We start from the raw sequence: 25,070 nt of genomic DNA, 5'->3' as shown, positions 1-25,070 counted from the left end.
AAAAAAAAAAAAAAAAAAAGAATCCTAGTATAAAACTTGCTTATGGTAGGTGTTCAGGAAATGATTTTGAATCAATTAATGTCTTCCATATACAGATTTCCAAGCAGTACAGTACAACAAACACTAAAATGAACACTGAACTAGGAAAGTCAGGAAGTCCTGCTCTCTTCCTATTTCAGACTTCTCACTGTCCTAGTTACCTGACCGTCATCCATTAAACCCTCAGATGAGACTCATTCTATTTGTATTGTTTATTCAATGACAATCTGCATCTCAAAATCCAGCTTGTCAATCTCAGAAGATAGACAAAAGTAAGTTTTTCTATTAGTAAGTCACTTCAGTAAAGCTTATCTATTTGTGACCTGGCTTTATTTCCTATGGTTTTATGTCTTAGGATATCACTTCCCATTTGTCCCCAATGTGCTTATACATTTATTTCTCTAAAAATACTATTTCCCAACTTGGAAGTATAATGATTTATAGTTCTAAACAAGAAATTATGTTCAATATTAAAGAAGTCTACTATATAAAATTGGGCTTGGTAAGTTTGGTAAAGTAAGCAAAAAAGATGAGAGTCTTAATCTTTCTCACACTGGAGATTTACAGAGATATATTTTCCCATAAATACTTCAGTTTTCTAGAAGGCCAACCTATCGGTAAACTAAATTAAAATATGAATATTAAGAGATAATCTTCTCATAATGAGAATCAAAAACCTGTCCCAGCTCAGAAGCTACAAGCATTAATGTATGGAATGTACTACACTACTATATTTGTTCATTTTCTATGAGACAGACCTGTATTTTGCTTCCAATATAAACATTTAATTTCTTTCTCAAGATACGTTACTTGCTTAGAATGGACTGTTCAACTATTTAACTAATGAGCAATACACAAACAATATTAAACAAGTGAATAAATACCCTAAACCTGAGCTCAAACTATATAAAATATAGAAGAGGGCTTTGTTATTTTAAAGCAAATTACTTAAGAATATTATGTTCTCCAATTGTTATATGCCTCAGTAACAAAACTTAACATTACTTATGTTAGCACAATATGCTAGGCACTAATTATTTTTCATAAGCTACTCTTTTAAATACTCACTTAAAAATTATGATATATATATTATCATTTCTCTCATTTTACCAATGAGGAAACTAAGATTTGGGGAAGTATATAACTGATACAAAGCCACACAAGTAGTAAAAGATACAGAACTGAAATCTGACCCCACTATATATATTAATAACAATATTAATATATATTAATGTAACTCCATTAAGTATTTTCCTTAATGCACCTCAAATAAGGCTTCTACATTTTAAGTGTTCCCTACGTGAAAGAAAACTCCAGAGGAATTTGATGGACTGCTTGCCTGAAAACATAAAAATGGTTTTCTTCATGCCTTTCAAACCTAAATATGACTTTTTAAAATAATTATATATTAATTTGTCATTTTGCCCAGGGCAGAAAACTCTCTTCCAGAAGCTGTGATTTGGACCCAATTCCTACATCACTTATCACAACGAGTCCTGTAGTAGTTGCTGAAAATGTACATCTGAAGTAGGAGTAAGTCCCTAATAACTGGAGAGTGAATAGCAGGTACTTGCTTGTTATCATACAGAGTAGGAAAATGGGGTAACATCAAGAACATCCATAGGTCAGATTCCAAGTGTCTAATGAATTTGTCTTATTTACCAGAACTCTATGACAGATCCTTTACAATGGAAGTAAAGTGTATTCCTAATCCTTGCATGCATTACTCCCTACCACAAACCTGGTCAATATTGAGGCGTAGTGGCATTAATGATACTCTCAAGCAGCATTCCTGTGGTGACCTGCCAGACTCTGGTCGCACATGTAATGCTTTAATTGTCAACTGTAAGTAAGAAAAACACTTTCCTTAATGACATGCTGGTGGGGGGAGGAAAAGAGAAAGAACAGAAAATAAATGTTTGAGGTTGGCTTAGGCTATATAGCAAGTTACGGAACAGTCTGTGCTACACTGTATAAAACAAGAAGTATTTTGTCTGCCTACTTTCCTTCTTAGAAACACCCCCCAGGAATCTAATGCAGATATGGACTCTATTTAGAGAAAAAAAATTGAAACAGTTAGTGTATTTGCAGGCTCTGAAGGGTTTGTGGAACCTTTGGAGCTAATCCATAGGCCCCTCTTCCAAATTCTACAAAGAACCTCCAAATTCCTGAGCTAATCATATCTAGCTTACTAACCTTGATAGTGTTAGAAATATAGAACACTTTCAGTAACGGATTATTTTCACTATAGACTTGTGGTTTCACTTAGATATCAATATACATATTAGCAATACTAGTAATCATGATGTACAAAATACTATCTTTACGCCCTTTGTTTTATTTTTGGCAGTACTGGGAGGGTCAGCTCAGGTGTTTGCTGGCCAGGCAAGAACTCTACCAGTGAACCACCCAAACTATTATTATTCTTTTTTAAATGGAGGAAGGGCAGTACTGGGGTTTAATATTCAGCATCTTTTGCTTGGCAGTCAGGCTTTCAACCACTTACACCATGCTACCAGATCTTTTATTTATTGTTCTTCTGAGCTGGTCTCACTAGTTAGCAGAGGCTGGCGCAGAACTCAAACTGCTCTTGCCTCAGCATCTGAGTGCTGGGAGTGCAGACAAGCACCAGCATGCCAAGCTGCAAAATGAATTTTAAACACAACGCTTACGTAATACATTTAAAATGAATTTGTAAATGAATTTTTCTATTAAAAAGAGAAATAAGCCAAGTATTGAAGGCTCATGCGTGTAATCTTGACTACGCAGGAGGCTGAGATCTGAGGATCATGGTTCGAAGCTTACCCAAGAAGCAAAGTCCATGAGACTCTTATAACCAATTAAGTATCAAAAAGAGCCAGAAATGGAGCTGTGGCTCAATTGGTAGCATGCTAGCCTTGAGAAAAAAGGTACCCAGGCCCTAAGTTTAAGTCCCAGGACTGGCACAAATAAAAAGAGGAAATATTTTTCATTTTTAAAAACATTCCCATTCTAATTCTCCTGCAGTTCGATACAGTAAAAACACTCTTCTAAGAACTAACATAAATAATGAAAGTGAGTGTTTAATTCTTACCATGTTGGAATGAGCTTTTCGAGGCATTTCTTTGCTGCAATACAGGTACAAAAATTTATTCATTTGTGATGTTGCCAACCGATCTCGAATTTCAAGGTCCTGAACAATGAACACCTGCCGAGAGACTGGGTGTTCTAAGAGGCTAGAATCACATTCTGGTTTGCATGAGGGGTAGACTTCATGCTGAAATTTCACCTTAACAAGGAAAAACAGAGAAATCTTTACATCTACTTTAAATTTCATTTCCTTTAACTTTAAATTCTCACTTATTTTCATTTGTCCACTTACTCATACCTGTAAGTGCACCCACCTTGTAAGGAACAAACTTAACTAACAGTTCTTAACTGACACTAATCAAGTATCCTTTTCAAGCAACATCCTCAACTTGAAGACTAAGACTATATGTCAACCTATGAAATTGCACGAAAATGAGTCAGTGGAGAAAAGCTCAAGCTCCAAAAGAAGCAAAGATAAAATTGAATACACAGAACTATCATCACCACAATATTTCCATAGCAACTACTTTAAAATATGGCACCTCAAAAGTGACAGAATGGCTGGGCGCCTCTAACCCTAGCTACTCAGGAGGCTGAGATCTGAGGATCATGCCATCCCGGGGAGGAAAGTCCATGAGGCTCTTATCTCCAATAAACCACTAGAAAACCAGAAGTGGCGCTGTGGCTCATATGGTAGAGCGCTTGCCTTGTGCTGAAGAGCTCGGGGACAGCGCCCAGGCCCAGAGTTGAAACCCCACAACCAGCAAAAAAAAAAAAAAAAAAGTAACAGATCCAGGTTCCTTTATCCTGTTGCCTGCCTCACCATTTCCTGAGTGTGATATTCTTGCCCACAACCAGCAAAAAAAAAAAAAAAAAAGTAACAGAATGAAGTCAGGGCATATAAAGTTAGCAGGGTCTGCCTGTTATCTCTAGATGGTCACAAAGAACCTATTACATATTCAAAGGCAGGTCTAGAACAGGGAGGAAATGTAGTCTGAGCATCACCTGGGAACTCACTTAAACTGAATATTCTTGGGAATCTACCTCACCTACTAAATTAGAAATGCTGGGCAGGGGCCAAGAAGCATGTATCTAGCAAGCCCTGTGAGGGAGTCTGAGCTCACTCAGTCGAAGAGCTTGTACTCCAGAGGTAGCTTGGGAGAACAAAAACAAAAATGCTGTGAGATTTTCTAACATTTAAGAAAAAGAAGTAAGAATTTCATACAAAATCTTTGCACTATTCTAATCCAAGACCTATAGGTGAAGGTTTACAATGCATCAACTTTAGATTTTTCCTTTTACAATCCCATCTTACCTTGCTTAACTGTATTTCCATTAAGAAGTCATGGTTCCTTCCCTTTCCCCCATATACTGCATTACGTCCATGTCTTGTGGGTGTATGAGAAGGAGAACTATGGGGACTTCTAAAAATGAAAAAGATAAAAGATTGCTCAAAAGGTATTTAATAAATGATATCAGGAAAAATAGTAAGACAAAACAGAGAAAGATTACTACCAGAATGTGTCACAAATTTACACTGCTATAAATCAAAATCATCATTTGGAGACACTGAAAATACATTTTTTTCTTTTTCTTTTTGTTAATTACTTGGAGCTACAGAAAAGCCTAGTTATGCTGCTAGAGTTCACATCAGAGCACATACTTGGCAATAATGCCTCTTCATAACTTTTTTGTTGCCTAAGAAATGAATTTTCTTGTCAGAGCTCAAGTTCAAGAAACCCTATAGAAAAGAACTAGTCACGTCAGAAATGTTCTAAAGTAACTTTTAGTAGAAAATATTAAATAGAAACATTTAAGTGCTGAGCTTTTGTGTCAAATGTCACTGTTCCAACAAGTCTTTTGTGCTATACCCACATAAAACTATCTTCCCCTTGTGCCTATGCTTGTCTGCCTAATTCTCTTATATTACAGAACACTGCATATGTCTGATAAGTACTTCTGAGTACCAGTTTCTACTTTGTACTCTGCTGGATGAGGGCTTTGAGAATGAATGCTCCCACACATCCATTTCACTCTATTTCCCTCAGTCACATGACTCCTTTTGCAACTGAGGAAAAAGATCGGGTCTTGTTCATTTTTGTCAAGAGACATATGGTAAGTATATGAAACTTTTTGTTACATGAAAATTATCAATCAACATTTTAGTAAATATACAGACAATTCAAAGAAACACACATATGGGTAACTTAAAGTGTGACATTTATACTATACAGTTTTTAATACTAGTTATACTAATTCTAAAGATAAATTCTATGTATCTATGGAAGTATATTGGCCTGCCAAATAAATGTGTATAGAAATTAACTTACATGTAACTTTTAGCTGGAGAAGAAGGGGGCATTGTTCCAAAGTCCTTGCCTCCATAAAGGTGCCACACAAGAGAGACTTCCTTAACCACATACCGAATTACAGGGATAGGAAAGTGCAATGGGGCTTTGCTTGTATCTGTCTTCTTAATGGGCAGACTAAAATAATTGTCTCTTATCACAATTGCATCATTGACCATGATTTTTATAACTGGTTCTTCTTCCTTCTCCTGAAATAAACCAACAGTCAACACTTATTCTTATCTCACTACAAACAACTGGTTATATCTCAAGATTTCTTCAGTCTATTATATTCCTTTGTAAATAACTCTAACGTATGAAATGGATTAATAATTCCTGAAATTAATCATCACATAAAATATTCTAATATAAATCAAATTCTGTGTTCTATATATATCCTCCCATGAGGATTTTTAATAGTTTACACCATGTTTGTCCATGGTGAGGGTGGTGTTGAAGTCAATCCTATGGTCCAAACCAAAATTTGAAAAATTTCTCATACTGACCAAAATACTGCATCTCTAATAGACTTATTTTGAGTTTGACTATTTTGCTCTTGTAAAAAAATTTAAGCAGGGGCTGGGAAGGTGGCTCAGTGGTAGAGCGCTTGCCTTGCATGCCTGAGGCACTGGGTTCGATTCCTCAGCACTACATAAGCAAGAAGAAAAAAGCCGGAAGTGGTGCTGTGGCTCAAGTGGTAGAGTGCTAGCCTTGAGCTGAAGAGCTGAGGGACAGCACCAAGGTCCAGAGTTCAGGCCCCACGACCAGACCCCCCGCCCCCAAAAAAAAATTTAAGCAGAAGCTGGGTGCTGGTGGCTCACACCTGTAATCCTAGCTACTAAGGAGGCTAAGATCTGAGGATCATGGGTCAAAGCCAGCCCAGGCAGAAAAATCCATGAGACTCAATTAACCACAAGAAAACCAGAAGTGTGGTGTGACTCAAGTGGTAGAGTGCTTGCCTTGAGATCAAGAGCTTAGGGACAGTGCCCAGGCCCTGAGTTCAAGCCCCATGACTGACAAAAAAATAAAATAAAATAAATAAGCAGGACGTTCTCAGAAGTTAGTACACAAATACAGCCCCTTACTTAGTTACTAGAGGACAACTGTAGTATGTATATGTGTATACGTGTGTATGTGTATGTTTGTACATCTCAATCAGCCATCAGCCTTCATCTATATTTCATCTTTCCCAGTGTTTAGACTAACAGCTATATAATAATGTATCTTCCTATCCTTTAATCTCACTATCCTTAGATTCCTGTTGCTACATACAATACCTGAAGTTCAATCATCTACTTGAGAAATCATGCAAATGTAGAGCATTCTCTGAATCTCTCAGAGTACCATGAAAACAGTGAAGTGTTAGAACCATTTACAAAGCTCCAAGAGCAAATTATAAAATAATTCTGAAATGCACTTTAGAGGCTAACAAAATCTGAAAGATGTTCTCAGGATAACCTCAGGTCAATTTAAATCTTAACATTATTTAAGGTCTCACTAATGATATGAAATTGTTACCTGGATAGATGCTTTTGGTGCAAAAAGGATGCAAAAGTCATCATTTTCAGTGGGCACACCCGTCATTGCATCGCTAATCAAGTGGTGAGTAAAGGAGGGGTAAGTGGGGCCAGGCTCCTGAGACACATTCCCACTCTCATCTGGGAATAGGAAGAGATCTGAACAACATGGTTCCTGAATTTGAGACTTTTCATCCAAAATGCCTAGATAAAAAAAATGCAACATTTTGGCACACTTTGAAACACTGACAACAGTAACCCTTCATTAAGTATCTTAACCATGTTAGACACAATTATTGTATGCTTTTAACTATTCCTTATAATAACCCTATTAATCTGAGATTCAAGAGAGCTAAAGTAACTCACCCAAGAACAAGAGGCAGAAATACAAATACCACCAATGAAAAGACAATGATTTGCTGGGCACTGATGGCTCAGGCCTGTAATCCCAGCTACTGAGGAAGCTGAGATCTAATGATTGAAGTTTAAAGCCAGCCTGGACAGGAAAGTCTACGAGACTCTTATAAACTACTGAGAAAAAAGCTGGAAGTAGTGCTGTGGCAATAAATGAAACTTGGGAACAACACTGAGTTCCAGCCCCAGGACAACAATTTAAAAGCCAGGAGTAGGTGCCTCATGGCTATAATCCTAACTATTCAGGAGGCTGAGATGTGAGGATCCTAGTTTGAAGTCCGCACATGTGCAAAGAAGACCATGAGACTCTCATCTCTAATTCATCACCAAAAAAGCTCCAAGTGGAGCTATAGATCAAATGTTAAGAGTGTGAGTTTTGCGCAAAAAGCTCAGGACAGTGCACAGGTCCTGAGTCCAAGCCCCACGACTAGCACCCCCCCAAAAAAAGGGGGGGGGGCAATGAATTAAAGTTTCTAAAAAACAGTAAATGATAGTGCCATAAACAGAGACAGTTTCAGTAACCTAGCAGCACCAGATTCATCTTGACTGGGGTTATACTTTGGTCAGGACTTCATCCCTGTCCTGTCAAAGAAGTTTCTGGAAGAAACTAAATGTATCTATAGAGTTCAGTCTTGGAAGAAAAGTCTTGTGAAAGGAGGAGAAACATGTTATCTCTCCAGCAAAGCCTCACCTAAAATTGTTGGAAGTCATCACTTGTGGGAGGGGAAGGAAGAAGTGGCACTGTGGTTAAATGGTAGAGTGCTGGGGGGCCAGGGAAAGAGGCTTACAGACAAAACTTTTAACTCTTCCATGGCAGCACTTCAGGTCTATATACTCACGAGTGTCCCACTTAGAGAAGAATCCTCTCTGCTGAAGCTACTCAAAAAATAGTCATTAAATATTCCTTCCATGTAAAATACAGTGGCTATTTATCACAAATTAGATAGTATATAGTAGATAAGAGGTTCCAGTTTAATTTTTAGTTAACTTCTTAAGTTAGAATGAAAGCAACATTTAATGCTAAATTATTACAATATCAGGAAATATTAAAAATTAAGATTTTATAATATATATAGAAATAGATATGTCCATCATTTAGAAAAACTAATTTTGAAAATCCATGCTTCAAAATATTTAGATGTCCAGGCACTGGTGGCTCATGCCTGTAATCCTAGCTACTGAGGAGGCCGAGATCTGAGGACTGCAATTCAAAGTCAGCCCAGGCAGGAAACTCTGTGAGATTCTTTTTTTTTTTTTTGGGTCCAGTCGTGGGGCCTGAACTCTGGGCCTGGGCACTGTCCCTTAACTCTTCAGCTCAAGGCTAGCGCTCTACCACTTAAGCCACAGTGCCACTTCCGGCTTTTTTCTTTTTTGCTTATGTGGTGCTGAGGAATCGAACCCAGGGCCTCAGGCATGCAAGGCAAGCACTCTACCACTGAGCCACCTTCCTAGCCCCCTCTGTGAGATTCTTATTTCTTAACTACTCAAAAAAAGCTAGAAGTGGCAATGTGGCTCAAGTGGCACTTGCTTTGAACAAAAGAAGCTCAGGGATAAGCACCTAGGCCCAGGGTTCAAGCCCCAGGAACAGGGGAAAAAAATAAAATTTATGTATATATATATATATACACACACACACACACACACACACACACACACACACACACACACACACACACATGCATGCAACTGAATAAGAAATAGTTAAGGCTCACGTACAATTTCCTGTGTTTTGACATAGACCAATCTGTGACCTTGTCAAGATTACCTTCTCCCTCCTCTCTGCACATCTAAATTCTACCCCCTTTTAAAAGCTAATTCAAGTTCTAGCCTTGAGCAAAGGATCTCAGGGACAACATTCTGGACCAGAGTTGAACCCTGTAACCAACCAAAAAAAAAAAAAGTTCATCCCATTTTCAAAGTGTATATAGCACATGTCTAGGTGTTTATGTTACTTGTCAGTCATTCTAAGTGGCAGCATCAATTTAGTGCCAGTTTGTTTTCTGGCTGTGAGCTACTGGAAAACAAGTCTTGTCTTTCATCCTCCTTGTAGCCCACATCATTCCAGTCAATGTTATTTATCAACTCAGCTTTCAATAAAAACAAGCTGATTAGCTAATACATATCCACCAAAATGTAGATGTGCCTTTTCTTTACTAAGTATTTACTGAAGAATACAGAAAACGTAAACATCCCTATGATATCTGTGCTCACAGAGAAAATCCCTGGTCTTACCATTAGCCTGTGATTTTACATTTGAAGAAGCTTGCTGTATGTCAATCTCCTCCATAGCATCGCTCATCAAATCTCGTAAAATCTGTTGATCTGCTTCAGGAAGAACTGGACCACGTGATGACAACCGACCACAGGAATCTACCTACAACCAAACACAAAACAACAACAACAAAAACAACATTATTCAACATAGTTTTCTAAAATGCCCATGGAATCACCCTTCCAGACTCTTATCCCTCAGCAGGTAAAGAACTGACTTTTCCAGTTTCTCATGACTGTCGTGAAGATGGTCAAGAGAGGACATACAGACACACCACTCCCATGGCAGGGATAGAGGGGCTAACACTGCTGACTATACCTTGGGCTTTCTCTGAGGAGCTCCCATCTTCATCTCTGCCTTGTTAGGTGTCTGTAAGTCACCATAACTTGCGATGTATTGAATGAGATTCATCAATGCAGCACAAGAGTCTGAGCATGTTCTGACATGGACAATGTCACTAGAGCAATGCAATTCAAAGCGAGGCTCGGTCTGGACAGGACACAAGAAAAAGAAAAACAATGTTCCTAAACAAGGGACAAAAATTCTGTTTTTGTAGATTTGCATTCAATGAAATAAGTAATCATTTGTCCTAAGAATAAATACCTCTAATTTTATTTTAAATACTTTGTCAATTTCTGACCAAAATTAGGTAAGCAGAAAAGCAATTTTACAATAATTCTATTTAATCTCTCAAAAACTAAGAGTACCTGGACACCAGTGGCTCACCCCTATAATCCTAGCAATGCAAAAGGCTGATCTGAGGATCACGGTTAAAAGCCAGCCCAGGCAAGAAAATTCACAAGACTCCAATAAGTTAACCCAGCCTCCAAAAAGAGCCAGAAATGGAGCTGCTTTCAGTTCAAACCCTAGGACCAGCCAAAATAAATTCAAATTTACTTTTTTTTTTCTATTAATTTTAATCACTTACTTGCTCTCCATCAGAATCCGACTTCACTGCAGTTATGGTTAATTCTAAAAGCCCCATATCCATCACACGAACATAATCTAAAAGTTTTAAAGTAATTAATAAAAGGAATACAGCTTTTAAAATTGCTTATCTAACCAACACCTAATAAAATTAGCATTTCTTTAAAATATATTGCATAATTTCTCTAATGTGAGAGAAGACACAAATTCACAATTTCCAGCCAACAGTTCTGTTTATTCTGGTTAGAAACTACCTTACATTAAATAGAGTGCATATGTTTTGATATGTTTAGCTAATGCTATCAGACATTACAACCTAAAAAGGAAAATCTAGTATCTGAAAATACACTACATATACTCAGTCTATGTTTAAAGTACTCCAAAATGTTTACACAAAACATAAATCAGTACATGTTGGGAAGGGAGGGGGAGGTGATGCCCACCCCACTCAGGTGATGGATCCCTGGAAAGGGGCAGGCACTTGGCTTTTGGGTTACTGAACTTGTCAGTCCAGTGCCTGGGATTAGGAATTTCCTGTGACCCTGACTCTATTTAGGCCCAAAGGAGCACAGCTGCCATTATACCACACCACCTATCTCCATGTTCAAGTCCTGTCTCCTGACTCTTCTCCAGTCACCATGGTATCCCTATTCAGCTTTCCATTGGAACTGAATTGGTTTGTTGGTATTGTTTTTGTCCTTTCTTTCCTCTCTGGCCTGTTTCCTAGCTGTGTTAAGTGGATTTGAGGGCTGCCTGCAGACTGCCAGTGTTCTAATAAAGACTCCAAGATTCAATTCTTAAAATAAATGTATACATATACAGCAGCATTAACAGGCTTCAGAATTTGTTTAACTCTTACCTCTATTCAGATTTATTGTGACAGTATTACATTTATCAGACAGATGTAAAGCAGCCTCATCCACGATTATTCTGCAAAAAAACAAAACAAACTAAAAAACTAAGCTTTGAATGTATGCTATGTGATCACTGTATACTTAACTGCACCATTCCTTCTGATACAAAAATTATAAAAATCATATGCATTGTCTAGCTGGGAGTGTGTAGCACATGTCAGACCTGCCTAGCAACCAGAGGACCTGAGTTAAAACCTCAATATCAAAATCACATGCAGCACAGGGGTAAATGCACTGTGTTAAATATGTAAAGTCTTATCTATATGGGTTTGATCAGAGAAATTAATATTCTCTAAATTAAAAAAAATTACATGCAATTCCCAATATAAATGTCATCTAACATGTTTTAAAAAGCCACTGCTTATGAATGCTATAAATGCAGTTCTTTAACTGGTATAAAAAAAATTTAGCTGGGCACCGGTGGCTCACACCTGTAATCCTAGCTACTTAGGAGGCTGAGATTGAGGATCAAGGTTCAAAACCAGCCTAGGCAGGAAAGACCATGAGGCTCCTATCTCCAATAAACTACTAGAAAACCGGAAGTGGCACTGTGGCTTGTGGTAGAGCGCTCGCCTTGAGATGAAGAGCTGAGGGACAGTGCCCAGGCCCAGAGTTCAAGCCCCATGACCGACCAAAAAAAAAAAAATTTAATCATTTACTCAAATTAATTCTACATGTTTGGCAGTTTTTTTAAAAAAAATAGATGCCTCGGCTGAGAATGTGGCTTTGTGGTAGAGTGCTTGGGGTTCGATTCCTTAGTACCACATAAACAGAAAAGGCCAGAAGTGGCTCAAGTAATAGAGTGCTAGCCTTGAGCACAAGAGTCTCAGGGACAGCACCCAGGCCCTGAGATTTATTGTCATTGTTTTTGCCGGGTCTGGGAGTGAACCCTGAGCCCCTTTTGCTCAAGGCTAGCACTCTACCTGAGCTCCTTTTTGCTCAAGGTGCTATAGCACTGTACCACTTGAGCAATAGCACCATTTCCCACTTTTTCTGTGATTAATTGGAGATAAAGAGTCTCAGACTTTCCTGCCCGGGATGCTTCAAATGGCAAGCCTCAGATCTCAGCCTCCTATGATTACAGGTATGAGCCACCAGCACCTGTCTCAGAAGGCTTAAGATGCAAAAATAAAGTGTACTAACTTAGCTACTGGATATTTTACCAAAGGCAAATTAACTATTATTATCTATTGAATAATTTGCTAAAAGGCAAATTAAGAATTTTAAGGACAAATTTCCTCCCTAAAATGAAATAAAATAGTACAGGGTATGTGTTACCTAAGAAAGAAAATTTGAGTAATTTAGATAAAAGGACATGACTATTCATAGAATATTGCTGACTTTAACAAAAACTGGAGATATGAATAAAATGATTTAGGTAAACAGTTAATGTAATTTAAACTTCTACAGACAGTTATATATGTAATGAAGTTTATGCAGGTACCTGAGAGTAGAAGAAGATTTATCCAATGCAACACTACTAGAAATGCTGAATGTTTCAACAGTAAGAAGAGATCGAATTGGCAAATAAAGAGGCCTAATAGAAAAAAACAAACAAGAGTATGTTTGACAAAACAACAGAAACTTTTTTAAAAAAATAACATTTTGAGTCTTTTTTGTTTGGAGTTTTGTTTGTTTTTTGAGAGGAGGGTCTTGGCTATGTATTCCCCAGGCTGCCCTTGAATTTGCAATGCTCCTGCCTCGGCCTCCCAAGGTTTGGGATTACAGATGTATACCACCACACTGGGTAAATGTAAAGCTTAATGCATGATCCATTGTGAACTTACCTATAATCAAGCGCACAGCTCCAAAGATGAACATGAAAAGTTGTAAATGCAGTTGGAGGATTATATCCCAAAACAGGTTCATCAACAATATTCAAGAAGTATAAAATCTATAATCACAAAAATATAAAATGGCCTGCTTTTGGAGAAAAAAAGGTTTTGCTGTAACATACCTAGTAAGTGTAAAACAGTATATCACAGAAAGACCAACCATGTCATGGGAAATTTATGACGTTATAAGGAAAGAAAATCACTATGTACAGCAATACACAAAAAGAGCAATATTAGATAGATGCTAATTTGTTTCACTAGAAGGATCATTTTCCTTATATATACCAAAACTATTGAGGAATAGCTTGTATGTATACAACAAAAATTACAGGTACTTGCTGAATTAAAATTTGAAATGAAGAGGATCATCCAATAATTTCAAGGCTATAGAAACCTTAGAAAATCTTATCTCATGAAACTAATAAAAAGTATACATAATTTTGTCTTATTTTGTTTAGAACAACTAAGACAATTTTTCAAAGACTACTTTAAAAATTTAGTTTCTATCACTCTTGTCTATAACCTGGCTTATAGAATAGAGCCTATACTCTAGCTAGACCAGAGGATGGGGCAGGAGAATCCAAACTTCAAAGCCAGCCTGAGAAATTTTGCAAGACCTTGTCTCAAAACAAAAAAGTAAAAAAAAAAAAAAAGTGTAAAAGTATAGTTCCAGTGGGAAGGCATTTGCCTAGCGGGTCAGCAGCCCTAATTCTCCCAGTCCATATGAAAAAAAAAAAGGTTTTTTATTTGTTTTTGTTGTTGTTATTGTTGTTTTTTAAGACCCAAGACTGGGGACTCAAACTTAGTACCTAACACTTTCGCTCACTGGCTAGTGTGCTACTAACTGAGCCACATCTCCAACCCCAAGATCTGGTTTTCTAAATAACACACAGTGTTGGGAGTATAATATCTGATTCATTAGGCAACCTTCCTTCCCTCCCTTGCTTCTTTTTTCTTGGTGACACCACGGTTTGAATTCATGGCCTTGCATTTATTAGCAGGAATTCTACCACTTGAGCCATACCTGTTGAGACAGAGTCATGGTAGACCTTTCTGCCTGGGCTGGCTTTAAACTACAATGCTCCAGAACTAAGCTTTCTGAGTTGTTAGGATTACAGGCATGAACCAAACAGCAGTATCTTTGTAACTCATTCTTTTTTTTTTTCCCTGGTCAGTCGTGGGGCTTGAACTACTGCCTTAGCACAGTCCTTGAGCTCTTTTGCTCACAACTAGTGCTCTATCGGGGCTGGGAAGGTGGTTCAGTGGTAGAGTGCTTGCCTTGCATGCATGAGTCCCTGGGTTCGATTCCTCAGCACCACATAAGCAGAAAAAGCTGGAAGTAGTGTTGTGGCTCAAGTGGTAGAGCACTAGCCTTGAGCTGAAGGGCTGAAGGACAGTGCCCAGGCCCAGAGTTCAGGCACCATGACTGGCAAAAAAAAACAAAAAACAAAACTAGTGCTCCTTCACTTTTAGCCACAGTCTACTTCCGGTTTTCCAGAGGGTAATGGGAGATAAGAGTCTCATGGACTTTCCTGCCTGGGGTGGCTTTGAGCCTTGATCCTCAGATCTCAGCCTCCTGAGCAGCTAGGATTGTAGGCATGAGCCACCAGTGTATCTCACTGTAGAAAGAAGTTTTTCCTTAGTTTATGTCTAGCTTAGTCTGAAAACCAGGTTCTCTGATCATCAATTCTCTCACATTTCTCGAAAATAGGTTATAATTAAATCTCTCCCTTGGGCTGGGTAGTGTGCTTGCCTTGCATGCATGAGGCCCTGGGCTCAATTCCTCAGCACCACATAAGCAGAAAAAGCCAGAAGTGGTGCTGTGGCTCAAGTGGTAGAGTGCTAGCCTTGAGCCTTGAGCTGAGGAACAGCGCCCAGGCCTAGAGTTCAAGCCCCACGACAGAACAAAAAAAAAATCTCTCTTGCAGTCAGCTAAACGTTCATATTAGCCATCTTTCCACTCCCACTAGATGTCATGTTCCTAATTACATGAGAATATTTTAAAAATATTTTAAAAATAATTTTATGATTAGTTGAATGTGGAACTGTGGTTCAACTGGTGGAATGCTAGCCTTAAACACAAAAACTCCAAGACAGCACCTAGGCCCTGAGTTCAAACCCCAGGACTGGTTCTCACACACAGACTCTCTCTCTCTCTCTCTCTCTCTTTCTGTCTCTCTCTCTCTCTCTCTCTCACATACACACACACACTAGTATAATGAAAAAAGTTCATTTCTAAGTAACATTAGAATCAATCATACATGTACTAGTTTTCATTCTCACGTAAAGAAAAGCTAGCATCTTGCTCAAAGTTAATTTCTTTTTTTTTGTTGACCTCTGGGCCTCATACTTGCTAAGCAAGGTGCTTTACCCCTTGCGTCATAGCTCATCCCTGAAGAGAACTTCTTACTCAAAGAAAAATAAACTCTTTTTGAAAAACATTTTAATGGGGCTGGACTTCCATTTGTCATGGAACTACTTTATGCCTAGCTCAAGAGTACAGTGCTTCCCTCACATGAGTGGTTGGATTTGATATCTTTAGTGGCAAGAAACAAGCAAAACATTTTGAATTCTACCTGTACTGTATAGAACTGATTCAACATTAATTATAGAAATCCTAATAGCACAATTTGAAGCAACATCATACCATTGGCCTAGGGAATAATACAGAAAGCATGGTTCTTAAAAAACTTCTGGCACACACAATTCAAGCCAGATACTGGTGGCTTATGCTTGTAATCCTAGCTACTCAGGAGGCTGAGAGCTGAGGATTGCAATTCAAAGCCTGCCCTGGCAGGAAAGTCTGAGAAAGTCTTATCTCCAATTAACTACCAGAATATCAGAAGTAGAACTGTGGCTTAAAGTAGTAGAGCACCAGCATTAGCAGAAAAGCTCAAGGACAGCAACCAGGACCCGAGTTCAAGCCATATAATAGGTAAAAAATAAAATTAAAATAAATAAATAAGACTTTAAAAAGCAATTTAATATATCATTTGTTTCTCATCTATACCAAGCATTTTACAGATCCCAAGACAAGAGACCTTTCTGTTTCTTTCCTTTCCTTCCATAAAAAAAAAAAAAAAAAGACAACTCTATCTCTGAAAAGTTTTAGGGACCATTTCCTTTTCAGGTCCTGGGGCTCAAACTCTGGGCCTGGGCGCTGTCCCTGGGCTCTCTACCACTCTAGTACTCTACCATTTGAAACACAAGGCCACTTCTAGCTTTTTCTGAATAATTGGAGGTAAAGAGTCTCCAGGACTTTCCTTACCAAGCTGGCTTTGAACCATGACCCTCAGATCTCAGCCTCCTGAGTAGCTAGGATTACAGGCATGAGCCATTAGCGCCTAGGAGTACATTTTAAAGGAAAAAAATTTTCTGGGGTGTTGAAAATATTCTATTCTTAACCTATCAGGTAGAAGAGCTGAACATTAATGACTCACCAACTTTTCCGTATGTACGTTGTTAATATAAGTTCTATCATAAATTGATATATACGTAACAGCTATCTTACCTGCTCATGCCAGCTGAGGCCAGCAGGAAGCATTCTGTGCTGGAGAGTGGCTCCTTTTAGTCCCACAGCAATGAGAAATTCCTACACAGACAGTCAGTACTAAGAATTATATTTATCACTTATAGAACCCCACAAGTTTTTCCAAGGAAATAAATGTGTTGCCTTTCACACAAATATCCTTAGCTAGCAACAAAATCAGCTATAAGTACTTAATAGTACAGAAAGTACAAAACACAAACCTTTGTATTGGACTCTGATTTATCAGACAATATTTTAACTGCAACAGACAGCATATTCAAATTGTCTCCTCCAACCCCATCTGAAGCAGTTCTACTGAGGCCATCTTCTTCAGAAGAATAAATAGTAGGTTCCAACCAATGTGGGCGAGTTGAACAGGGCAATCGTGCTTCTGTAGGAGGAATCACTCCATCTACTATGCCTAGATCCACAAAGAGATGCAAACTTGAATAAAGTTATCACATACAATTAGTTCTGTAACTGCCTAGACTTCCAGGTACAGGTTGTCTCTTCTCCAAAATGCTTGGAACCACAAATATTTGGGACATGGGATTTTTTTCTTTACAGATTGTGTTAATGATACCACACATATCTAGTTAAGATTATCTTGGAGAGGAAACCCCATTCATTCTAAATACAAAATTCATTAATGTGTCACACTTCAAATGCATAGGCTGAAAGTGATTCATGGTTATTTTAGTGTTCCTTGTTTTGACCACGAATTAAGAATTTTCCACTAGTGGCATCTTATTAGTGTTAAAATGCTTCAGATTTTGGAGCATTTCAGATTTTGGATTTTCAGATTGTAGATATCCAACCTGCATCCAGGCCCTGAGTTCCAGCCTCAGGACTGGCAAGATAAAATAATAATAATAACAACAATAATGAATGCATAGAGCCATCAACCCATAAATAGATAAATTATACATGGTTTATCTATACAATAGAAAACTATTATTATAGAAGGCTGAAGCACTGATAGAACTTGGTCAACCTTGAAAAATACGTCACATAAAAACAGACAATTCCATTTATATGGAATTTTCAGAATATGCAAATGTATAGACAGAAAGCAGATTAGTGGTTGTTTGGGGCTAGAGTATATGGAAGGGTAGAGGGTAACAAATTACACAGTCTCTTCTTGAAGCTATGAAAATGTTCTAAAATTTTACTCTGATGATGGCTGCAAAGTTCTATAAAGCCATAGAGGTCGTTGAAAATATACTTTAGCCAGGCACAGGAGGCTCACATCTGTAATCCTAGCTACTTGGGAGGCTGAGATCTGAGGATCATGGTTCAAAGCCAACCTGGGCAGGAAAGTCCATGAGAACTCTTATCTCCAATAAACCACTCAGAAAACCGGAAGTGGTACTATGGCTCAAGTGGTAGAGTGCTAGCCTTGAGCTGAACAGCTGAGGGATGGTGCCCAGGCCCAGAGTTCAAGTCCCATGGCCGACAAAGAAAAAAAAAAACAAATATATATATATATATAAACTCTGAATTATATTTCACATATATTATCTCTTAATAAAGCTATTATAAATAGATGGTTATGGTGATGCACAGCTGTAATCCCAGCACTTGGCCTCCTGAGCAAGATTATCTCAAAACTGAACAAAACCAAGAACCAACAAACAAAAGCTACTATTAAAAAAGAACATAAAGCCAAGTTATAACTTACAACTACTACTTAGATGGTATAATCAGAACCTTCAACTCAGAAAATCATTTCTAATATTCACATTCTGTTCTCAACACTTCATCAAACAAGAAATTGAAACATGTCAAAGAAAAGAATAAATACTCATTTGCCTTACCTTTGTGATACAGACTGAAACTGCTAGAATGAAGGCAAATATAATGCTTGTCATCAAAACCTTCATATTTTGTCACACAAAACAATGAGCCACTATTGAATTCTAACCAGAATTCACCATGCTTGTTTTCCAAGAGATCTCCATTATCTTGCTAATAGAAAGATTGGAGGGCAGGAGGGGAGGGGAGAAAAAGGTTATTATTTTTTTCAAATCTCAGTGCTAGAGATAGAGCCTTGGGCCTCACAAATACCAGGCAGGTATTCTACAATCAGCTCCAGCCCCCAAGTCATTATTTAAATGCAGGAAAGCAAAGAAGTCCCATGGGATATTCTTTCTTAAATCCACGTAGGAAACTGTCCCATATTACATAAAAGCAGTGATAAGAGCTGAGCCACTTCACAGAGTGATACTAAAAATGGAATAAATGCTACATAAAACTTGTGCTGGCTGGGAAGGTGGCTCAGTGGTAGAGTGCTTGCCTTGCATGCATGAGGCCCTGGGTTCAATTCCTCAGCACCACATAAACAGAAGAAGCCAGAAGTGGCACTGTGGCTCAAGTGGCAGAGCACTAGCCTTGAGCCAAAGAGCTGAGGGACAGCACCCAGACCCAGAGTTCAAGCCCCATGACTGACCAAAAAAAAAAAAATTTATGACCTTCGGGAGTGGAACTGGTGCATTCTCTAAGGGGAAGGTATTTCACCATGAGACCCCAATGTAAGCTAGATTCCCATGTTCCCATTGCCACAGCCTACAGAAGTCCTCCTGGTAACTGAAAGGGCTCTGCCCTTCTAACATCCAGTTATCACTGGGTATTATGCTTTTCTTTCAAACGATGTTTATTGAGATAGCACTTTGGATTTATAAATCTTACCCTTACATCTGTGAACAAGGCCATTAATCCATGATTAATATTCAGAAGAACTGAGAGAAAGCTCTGAGAGTGCTTGTTCTGAAAGTCTAATTTTTTTTTCCTACGGGAACGATAGTTAGGATCGACAGTAGAAAAATACTGCATAGTCTCTTCTTCAGATCCACTTTCTTCATCTATAGGGGGAACAAACAATTACTTAATTCTGATAGCATGTAAAATAAAACAGCAACTTAAAAATTATCACAGCTAGAAAGGTGGCTCAGTGGTAGAGTGCTTGCCTTGCATGCATGAGGCCCTGGGTTCAATTCCTCAGCACTACTTAAGAAAAAAGAAAAAAGCCGGAAGTGGTGCTGTGGCTCAAGTGGTAGAGCACTAGCCTTGAGCTGAAGAGCTGAGGGACAGCGACCAGGCCCAGAGTTCAGGCCCCATGACCGGACCACAAGGAAAAAAAAAATCACAAACCTATTATCTATGTTTATAACCACTTATTCTTACAAATATAGAATGACAATAAAAATGTATCATTTTTTATCCTTATCCCTAAACTTCAGTGTGTTTATTATCACTTCAAGGTATACATTATCATTCAAGTGATAATGATCTTCTCAACAGACGGCAACCATGAAATATTCTCATAAATAATCAAATAAAAGTTTAAAATAGCCATAGTAATAGAAAATATAATCAGGGACATCTTATAATCTGCAATAAAAAAGCCATTACTCTTTTAATTTAGAAATTAGGTACTTTTTTTTGGTCAGTCATGGGGCCTGAACTCTGGGCCTGGGAGCTGTCCCTTAGCTCTTCAGCTCGAGGCTAGCACTCTACTACTTGAGCCACAGCGCCACTTTTGGCTTTTTCTGCTTATGTGGCACTGAAGAATGGAATCCAGGGCCTCATGCATGCAAGGCAAGCACTCTACCACTGAACCACCTTCCCAGCCTGAAATCAGGCACTTTAATTCAAGATAAATTTAAAATACAGTACCATAGTGAACTGTGGATTTAAATGCAGTGAAACTATCTTTGTTGAAGGTGTTAATCAGTTGGCTGGCTACTGAAAGCCCAATGCCATATGAAATATTTTCAAAGGTCTCCACCGGTGAAGGGGCTGTTGGTTCCCATAGTAGTAAGTCATTAAAGATCCTATAAAGACAGAAGTTGAAAAATACATGTGCAACTTATAAACTTTAGACAAACTAAAGATTTAAGAGATGAGCTGAACAATTTTTTAAACAGTGAAATGAGAATCGGACTCTATAAAGAGTCCTTCCATCACTCCTGTGGAGCTGGCAGGAAGTTTATTTCCCACTGAAGCAACTGTCTCGTAAAGAGCAAGTGGGAGCTGGAGCTGGTGGCTCAAGCCTGTAATCCTAGCTATTCAGGAGGCTGAGATCTGAGGATTATGGTATGAAGCCAGCCTGGGCAGGAAAGGCAGTGAGACTCTTCTCTCCAATTAACAACTAGACAACTGGAAGTGGCACTATGGCTCAAAGTGGTAGAGTGCTAGCTTTGAGCAAAAGAACTAAGGGACAGTGCCCAAACTCCAAGTTCAAGCCCCACAACCTAAAAACAAAACAAAGAGCAACTAGGGAGTAGGAGGCATGGTTTAGGTCAGGTGGGGCTCCTGCCAATGAGTGGCCTAGTAGAAGAGCTGGGATGAGACACCACGTTGTACCCAGCTCTCAATTCAGTTCTTTCTCTTGAGGTATTTAAGATCTCCTTTCAGCATACAGTACGTCACCACCAGTGTGCATGACATGAAGAATATGCCACACGGAATGAAAGGAACAAACTCTACCAACTACCTAGAGTCACCCAATTGATGCTGGTGACCAGGTGGCCACAGCTAGGGCCCCAGAGCATCCTACCTTTTTTCTTTGTCAGTTGTGGGGCTTGAACTTGAGGCCTGGGTGCTGCCCCTGAGCTCTTTTGCTCAAGGCTAATGCTCTACTACTTGAGTTACAGTACCACTTTCTAACTACCTTTTCAACGAACAGACATACTGTTCTTACCTCTTCCCCTTACTTACCCACTGGCTTTCAAGAAAAACTCAAAATTCAAAATTTATATAGCATATCCTTCATACACAGCTATTTCAACCAATCACAGCATTTTATACACCACATAGCACTTCTTCCTCTTCCCTTTCTGGACTGCTAGACTTGCCCCCTAGAAGAGGTACTTGTGCCTAATCACTTCTACCTCTAACTAGGTCAATGGCTATCATATATAGCAGGCACTGACAGCTGATAAACTGAAGAGGACTGTCAAAGCACAAACACACAGTAAAGCCTGTGAGAAAGTGCCAAACAATGAGGCAGCCCTGCCTCTTCCTGGGGAAAAACAGTTCTTAAACCAATGCTTAAGCTTCTGAAACCCTAGAAATATAAGCAAGACCTTCATGGTAGCTTCTAAGCTCTATCCAAAATCTCTTTTTAGAAATATTGTTATTAAAGATACCAAGGATATGGAACAAAAAGATGTCACATGTCAGACACACTGACAGCTACATCCCACAATACTGGCACAAATGTGGCTTTCCGTTTCTTGAGCATATTATAGGACAAAGGTATATAGCTATAAATATAGACAGGTTAGATAGAGCCTCTATGATTATGAATAATACATACATAAAATGAAAAATTTTCTCAGGGAATGCTCTTCCTTTCCCTTAGTGTAAGTGCAAGCAAGTTATGCATCACAGGTTAGAGAAACAGGATTACTTTAAGTAAAATCCAGAGCTCATGGCATATAGCCTATAAATGTAAGTTTCATATCTTTTTGCCAATTCCCTTATTTATATTTTTGTCCAAATCTCCTTTTAAAGTTATTGTTTTATTTTTTTTGAGATAGGATCTTAGCTTATAACCCAGGCTACCCTATAACTTGTTACTTAGCCAAGGCTGGCTTCAAACTCATGATCCTCCAGCCTCTCTGCCTGTAGAATGCTGGGATTTCAGGAGTGTGATACTATCAGTGGCTTCAACAGTCTTGACATCACTAATACTATAAAGCATCAAGTAATGTTTCTAATATTAAGAAAGGGAACAATGCTTAAAGATACATTATCACAATTCTTTGTCACAAGCGGATATAATAGATACTCCAAAACATTCTATTTAATGAAACCAGTGAGAATTCTTTTTGACATAAAATTTTAGATTTATACAATATACTGTAAACTCGATGTTTAAGGTATATCCTACTGGTCTTGATGTCCTGGTATAACCAACAATAATGCAGAAAGGATTGGATCCAGTTCTTCTGACTTCCAGGTTGAACCCTGAAAAAGTCTTAGCCCTCAACATACATTAGCAATTAGCAGATATTCCTCAACTATAAACTAAAAGGAAAAGACTATGGCTCAGTGGTTTCAAACTTCCAATCATATGTAAGCAAAGTGCAAGAGCTAAAACTGAAACCCTCTAAGGCAAACTCACAAATTATGTGTTGTTTAGAATGTGCATAATAATATATCAAAATACACACTTTTAGATAAGTTATTTGCAAGTTAAATAAAGTGCTAACATTTTCTTTCTACATTCCTATATATCTGATCCTAAGACAAGGAGATGGCCCAGTGTTTACTGTCCTCAGTGAAGGAGTAAAGGGTTAGAGACATCTGACATTAAGAAAACCTATAGTAGAAGCTGTAGAGATGGAGTGACTGAAAATTAATGGAAATACAAATGTGTTTACATGTGGCAAGTTAGTACTGACCAACAATGAAAACTTCTTTTCTAGAAATTCCACATGATCATCTATCAGGTACATTATAGAAGAGAGCCCTTCAATGGGTGGGAATAATAAAAGAAATAGACTACTACTTAATGCTTACCATATGCCAGACATTGTTCTCTGAAATTTCTAAGTGTTACATGATTTAATTCTCCAATCAGCCCTTTGGGCAGATTAACAGTAGTGTCTCCATTTTATAGATAAAGCAACTAAGTAAATTGTCAAAAGTCAGTTGAGTCTAAGACCTCAAATTCCATTTATTTGCTTGGTATATGTTGAATATTATATAATTTACATATGATAAATTTACATTTTTGTATGTAAAAATTTATAAGCTAATACTCGGTTTAGAATTTCAACAAGATGGGCTGGGAAGGTGGCTCAGTGGTAGAGCACTTGCCTTGCATGCATGAGGCCCTGGGTTCGATTCCTCAGCACCACATAAGCAAAAAGCCAGAAGTGGCACTGTGGCTCAAGTGGTAGAGCGCTAGCCTTGAGCTGAAGAGCTGAGGGACAGCGCCCAGGCCCAGAGTTCAGGCCCCATGACTGGACCCCAAAAAAAAAAAAAAAAAGAATTTCAACAAGATGCCTTTGTGAATTTAAAAAACAAATACTTCTTGGACAATGTCTACAATTCTGATTCTATGCCAGAATCTGCTGGCTTTCTACTGAAGTACGTCCTAACTCTTTCACATAACTGCATATGCAGAAAATAAAAAAACAACAACAAAAACATTTGCTCAGTAGCCTAACTCTAGTTATTGTCATTAGGCCACACAAAGTGTATGGGGTAAAAGTTAATATGAGAGTTAAGTGAAGTGGGAAAAGGAGGAAACAGAAGCAGCTCGGCAGAAAGTCTGATCCCAAAGAATTAACCAGATATTCTTGAACTTACCTATTATAAAGCTTCTCATAAAAGCTTTTATTAGGTAGTGTTATATGAATATTTGGCAATGTAAGTTCCAACACATAATGAGAATTGCTGATTGCCTTGTCCTGAAACTCTGTCATTTCTACAGGGTCTCCTGGCATCACCATCTAAAACATAATAATTTAGTACAAAAAAGGCATCAAATAACCGTTTTATATTTAAATAATTATAGCAGTTTTCAACATATCTATAGCTTGGTATGGGAGCACCTAAATAAGTCAATAATATTTACTGAGGAAAATATACATCAAGGCAAAAAAATAGTAAGCTAGATGCCAGTGGTTCATGCCTGTAATCCTAGCTACTTGAGAGGCTGAGATCTGAGAATAGTGTGGTTCAAAGCCAGCCCAGACAGAAAAAGTCCATGAGACTCTTTATCTCCAATTAACCAGCAAAAAGCTAGAAGAAAAATAAAAGTATTCTGGTTTGAAGCCAGCATGGCACTGAAACGTTAGAGTCTCATCTCCAAAATGACTAGGGAAAGGCTGGGATGGGCCAGGTGCTGATGGCTCACACCTGTCATCCTAGCCACTCAGGAGGCTGAGATCTGAGGATCACAATTCAAAGCCAGCCTGGGCAGAAAAGCCTGTGAAATTCTTATCTCCAATGAACCACCAGAAAACCAGAAGTAGAACTGTGGCTCAAAGTGGAAGAACACTAGCCTTGAGCAAAAGAGCTCAGAGGTAGCACCCAGACCCTGAGCTCAAGTCCCAAGACTGACCAAAAAACAAAACAAAACAAAAGAGCTGGGCTGGGTACATGGCTCATTATCAGATAAGTAAGAAAGCATTTCAACCTGGACAGATAGCAGAAGAAAAAAAAATTTTTTTTAAATAGACAACAATCT

At 38.3% G+C, this 25,070-nt stretch overlaps 1 protein-coding gene across 1 annotated transcript in view; it reads right to left on the bottom strand.

Annotated features, from left to right (window-relative positions):
* The window catches only part of Atg2b (autophagy related 2B), a 72,181-nt gene that overhangs the window by 13,556 nt on the left and 33,555 nt on the right, over window positions 1-25,070 (bottom strand). The window contains exons 18-34 of the mRNA XM_013016522.1: window positions 24,188-24,330; window positions 20,540-20,697; window positions 19,553-19,725; window positions 18,682-18,832; window positions 17,086-17,285; window positions 16,847-16,927; window positions 13,288-13,394; window positions 12,945-13,037; window positions 11,446-11,516; window positions 10,588-10,664; window positions 9,978-10,148; window positions 9,620-9,761; window positions 6,975-7,177; window positions 5,439-5,665; window positions 4,424-4,532; window positions 3,113-3,307; window positions 1,781-1,882 (exon numbers count right to left, since the gene is read on the bottom strand). Of these exons, the coding sequence (XP_012871976.1) occupies window positions 1,781-1,882; window positions 3,113-3,307; window positions 4,424-4,532; window positions 5,439-5,665; window positions 6,975-7,177; window positions 9,620-9,761; window positions 9,978-10,148; window positions 10,588-10,664; window positions 11,446-11,516; window positions 12,945-13,037; window positions 13,288-13,394; window positions 16,847-16,927; window positions 17,086-17,285; window positions 18,682-18,832; window positions 19,553-19,725; window positions 20,540-20,697; window positions 24,188-24,330 (2,403 nt within the window). The remainder of the gene's footprint in view (window positions 1-1,780; window positions 1,883-3,112; window positions 3,308-4,423; window positions 4,533-5,438; window positions 5,666-6,974; window positions 7,178-9,619; window positions 9,762-9,977; window positions 10,149-10,587; window positions 10,665-11,445; window positions 11,517-12,944; window positions 13,038-13,287; window positions 13,395-16,846; window positions 16,928-17,085; window positions 17,286-18,681; window positions 18,833-19,552; window positions 19,726-20,539; window positions 20,698-24,187; window positions 24,331-25,070) is intronic.

The sequence above is a fragment of the Dipodomys ordii genome, unplaced genomic scaffold (assembly GCF_000151885.1).
Source record: "Dipodomys ordii isolate 6190 unplaced genomic scaffold, Dord_2.0 Scaffold2, whole genome shotgun sequence".
NCBI lineage: Eukaryota > Metazoa > Chordata > Mammalia > Rodentia > Heteromyidae > Dipodomys > Dipodomys ordii.
Note: the sequence above shows the minus strand (reverse complement) of the source record. Positions and strands in the feature narration are given on the sequence as shown.